Source organism: Amphibalanus amphitrite, unplaced genomic scaffold, assembly GCF_019059575.1.
Source record: "Amphibalanus amphitrite isolate SeventyFive unplaced genomic scaffold, NRLGWU_Aamphi_draft 000064F_arrow, whole genome shotgun sequence".
NCBI classification, from domain to species: Eukaryota; Metazoa; Arthropoda; class Thecostraca; order Balanomorpha; family Balanidae; genus Amphibalanus; species Amphibalanus amphitrite.
Genome location: NW_024881560.1, coordinates 1069790 through 1073763, shown reverse-complemented (window position 1 = coordinate 1073763; position 3974 = coordinate 1069790). Strand labels below are relative to the sequence as shown.

At 49.9% G+C, this 3974-nt stretch overlaps 1 protein-coding gene across 1 annotated transcript in view; it reads right to left on the bottom strand.

The window, feature by feature from the left end:
- LOC122378718 overlaps window positions 1-2134 on the bottom strand; it is a 32903-nt gene extending 30769 nt beyond the window's left edge. Inside the window, exon 1 of the mRNA XM_043360155.1 lies at window positions 1928-2134. Coding sequence (XP_043216090.1) covers window positions 1928-1973 — 46 coding nt within the window. The 5' untranslated portion in view covers window positions 1974-2134. The remainder of the gene's footprint in view (window positions 1-1927) is intronic.
- Window positions 2135-3974: the final 1840 nt, after the last annotated feature.

Sequence of the window (3974 nt, the reverse complement as noted above, 5' to 3'; positions counted from 1 at the left end):
CAGCTCCACTTCTAGCGGCAGTTGAATACCTGAACCCGACGGAGACGTCCGTACAGAAATTTCATCAAAATAAATCAGGTAATGGGCTTTCAAATGCCAGGCAGTTGATGTATGCAGATATAGAAGCATACACGAGGCCTCCTTCTATCAAACACTGCTTGATGATACATTTGGAAGGGTTTTCTCAGGTATATAAATTAAATATCCCCATATGTCATCCCTTTGCACTCAAGCAATGCAGGAGGATACTCCGTCAAAGTTCGACCTTTTGTGAAAGTTTATAAATCGATTCAGGTCCAATGCTTATACGGATGGGAGTATGACCGGAGACGGAGTCTGTGCTAAACAATATTCAGAGCTTGGTTTGACGGTCAAACCAAGCTCTGCATATTGTTTAGCACAGACTCCGTCTTCGGTCATACTTCCATCCGTATAAGCATTGGAACTGAATCGATTTAAAAAACAAACTCCCCCTCAGTTGTTGCTATTTATTTTTTAAAGTAAGATAAGAAATGATAACACGGCTTTGAGTCTCATGATTAAATAAATATCGAAGATAAAAATCCTAGCCTAATGCTAACTATTTATTGTATTGTTAAGAAGCCTAACAGGAGACGTCCGTCTTTTCATCAATACATTAAATACGTAGCATGAGGCCAATGTTTTTATGGTCTATATTCATGTAAAATAGAATTGAAATATTACTTTATTCATTTATATAAAATGCGTACCAGAGAGCTCATTCAGATAACGTCTGATAGGAGTCGTTCGCGGCGACAGAAACTGGAGCCGTCAAATCCACTCTGACTCTCTCGTGACTCTTATACCGGATTGACATGGCGCCGAAATCGGTCCGCGATTGGCTGTTTTTGCCGACCGTGCCGTGCCGGCTGAAATGAGCGCGCTCGCCGCCCGCCCCGTGCGTCCCTCGCCTCACGGCCGGCTTCATCGGGCCATCGCGTCGACGCACGGCGCCGCTAATCCCGATAAGAGGGTGCCGAGCCGAGCTAAGCCGGCCAACTGAGCACCATTAGTCACATGTGCGCCGGTGTTGTAGCGGCCAGAGCGGTGCCGATTTGACACGGATTAGAGCCCGCAGAGGCTGTGCGTGAGACCCGACCGGCACGCAATACACTGTAAAAGATTGCAGCGTGCTTACCGAGTAAAGGTGACGAATAAAGCGACTGGCGTCACAGATCAACGCTAATGCTAAAAGCGTACTTTTGTAGATTGAATTGAAGGCAGGGATCAAAAGGCTTTGATCGCGGGAATGGAAAGGAAATGATAGGTGTGGCAACGATCACTACCCGCGACTTCGGTTGTTGGAAAATCGTACTGGGATAACCGCCAAATAATGTGTGGATTGTGAATGCCTGCTGTATTCAGATGTTTAATGCAACACACAAATATTTTTTTGCGGAGAAAATGATTAGGTGCATTCGAGTTGATCAAAAATATAATACACATGTAGACTGTAGTCATTAATTTCTGGCATAAATCAATCATTAGTTGGTTGTATGTGCAAACACAGTAGCATGTCATTACGTCGCAATGTTAATTAAATATTGCATAATTATGTTTCCTCTTGAGACATCCCCCAAACTACTACACATAGCATAAATTACAAGCATAACTAAACTAATTTCAGCTAACTACATATATGTGAAGCGTTATTAGGTACAAGCGTTATTAGGTATGACATGGACCTGGGAAAGAAAAAGATAAAATTGAAGAGGTGCTTACCTAGTGCATAAGCAATTAACCCATATGAAAGCAGACGATGATAAAATATTTTTCATTCGTGTTTCGAGTCATTGGTATGGTATGTTGACTGTTTTAATGTCTTATTCCGGCTTCTAGCTCATTTTCCTGTGAGGACATAGCTCTCTGATCATTTACCACCCATGCAGCGGTTTTCGGAACTCACCGGCCGCCGATCCGAGCAGCACCGCCAGAAGGACGAGAGCCCTCATGGTGTCGGTGCTCCGCTCCCTGACCTCCGACCGACGCTGACCGACCGCTGACCGCTGGCCGACGACTGACCGCTGACCGGTCGGACACTGCGCTCCGGACCGTGCGCGCGCCTCCGCTACCTCCTGCGATGTGAGGCGGACGCCGGCGAGACGGACCTCCTGGTAATGAGGGCCGCCACACAGGCATCAGTCGATCACATAAACAGAACGACAGGCTGTGTCTCTGGTGCCCCTCCTCCGCCTCATCCCCTCCCCTCCCCTCTCTTCCACCCCCTCTTCTCCGGTGACCGGCGCGCGCGCTCCGGAGCGGGCGCTTTGTAACGCGAGAGCCGCCGGGGGCCCGTCAGCAGAGCCGCGACTGTGGGGAGGAGCGGCGGCCTCCAGAGCAGGCGCGAGATGACGGGAAGGGCACAGGGTGACTGTCCATCCGGAGCTGACCGGATAAGGGTCACCGAGCATGCCAGCACGCCAGCGCCCCCAGCAGGCAGTGCTGTGTGGCTGCGTCTTCTGTTGAAATGTGTGACGGAACTTCGCGACGGCATATTAGGTCAGAGTTAGGTAATAGAAAGGTTTTGACAAGTCTGTATTGATTACGGAGCGAGCGAAGCGAGCGTAGTCTTTCCTTAGATTAACGGAAATTTCTGAGTATGAGCGGCCGGCCGGCCGGCCGTGCGGACGCTTTTGCGAGGCTTATATCTCAGCAACCACTTGACCGATTTACATGCGGTAAATTTTGTAGGGTAGCTTCATTCCTTCTACCAAGTATTGGACTATTCCCCATGTATGTGGGTGACCCCTTATGCACGTGCCACGTGCAAAACGAAGAGGTGTCAGTTTTGTAATTGTTGCAATATCTCGGTAACTACTTGGCCGATTGCGCTGAAAGTTGGCATGTAGATAGGCACCCACCAGGCACTGCATATCCATGTGCCAGAGTTGGGGTGCTGCTGCACGTGCGCACGTGCAGGGGTCGTTTCCAGATCTCGAGAACGGCTGGACCGATGGCGCTCAAATTTGGTACACGATTAGGGACCAGTTAGTAGGGTGCCGTGCACAAGTCAGTTGGGACCCATTTTGCACGTGCGCACGTGCAGGGTGCCGCTTCCAGATCTCGAGAACGGCTGGGCCGATTGTGCTCAAATTTGGCACATCGCTAGAAACCGGTCAGAAGGGTGCCGTGCACAAGTTTGCTGGAGGTACCCCTCGAAATTTCGCACGTGCAAGACTCACCCCCTCGCTCGCTCCGTTAGTCGCCCCAAAAGGCGCTATACTGGTTTTGCATCCTAGGCTTATCACGCTAAAAGGGATTTTGGACACATCCAATGTATTGTTTGTGCATACAAAGCTTATATGCGTTGGAAGTAAGGTTTCCCCACGTGTATACCTAAGGCATACGAGGGAAACAGTTCAAACTTCTTTCGATTTATTGTTAATCTTAAGAATTCTCATTTTTGCATGTCTTTCTCATCGAAGGTTTGCTAGTGCTACCTACTCGCTCTTAATGTGACAAAGCTGTTGGTTAAGCCCGTATGTGATGAACATCAACCCCGGAACGAGCTAAATTATTGGGTAGCCTCACCAGGCTTTTCACCATCTCATTTTTGTACCGAATTGACCAATGACCATGACTCTCCCCATGAAGACGCTGAGGGCTGGATGACGGTAAAGAGAGGCCTTCAATCGGCCGTGTCATGATGTGTCGCGCATTGTCACACCGTGTCACGAGGTGCACCGTGACGCTCTGACGAGCGCCGACACGTCAATGTCGTCCGACCGAGGGACATGTTTGGGCTTCTGGCTGTGTCCGCTGTCATGTCGGACACTCGGCTCGCCCTGCGCGCCGGACCTCCGCGCCGGACCTCCACCGCGGCCCCCCGTGTTGGCCGTCAACGCCTGCGCCCTCCGTCCGAGTCTGTATACACAATGGCTAAATACAGTGGCCGCTGGACATCAAGCTGGTGTACCAAAGCAGAAGTCTGGTAATTACGAGCGAGCGAGCGC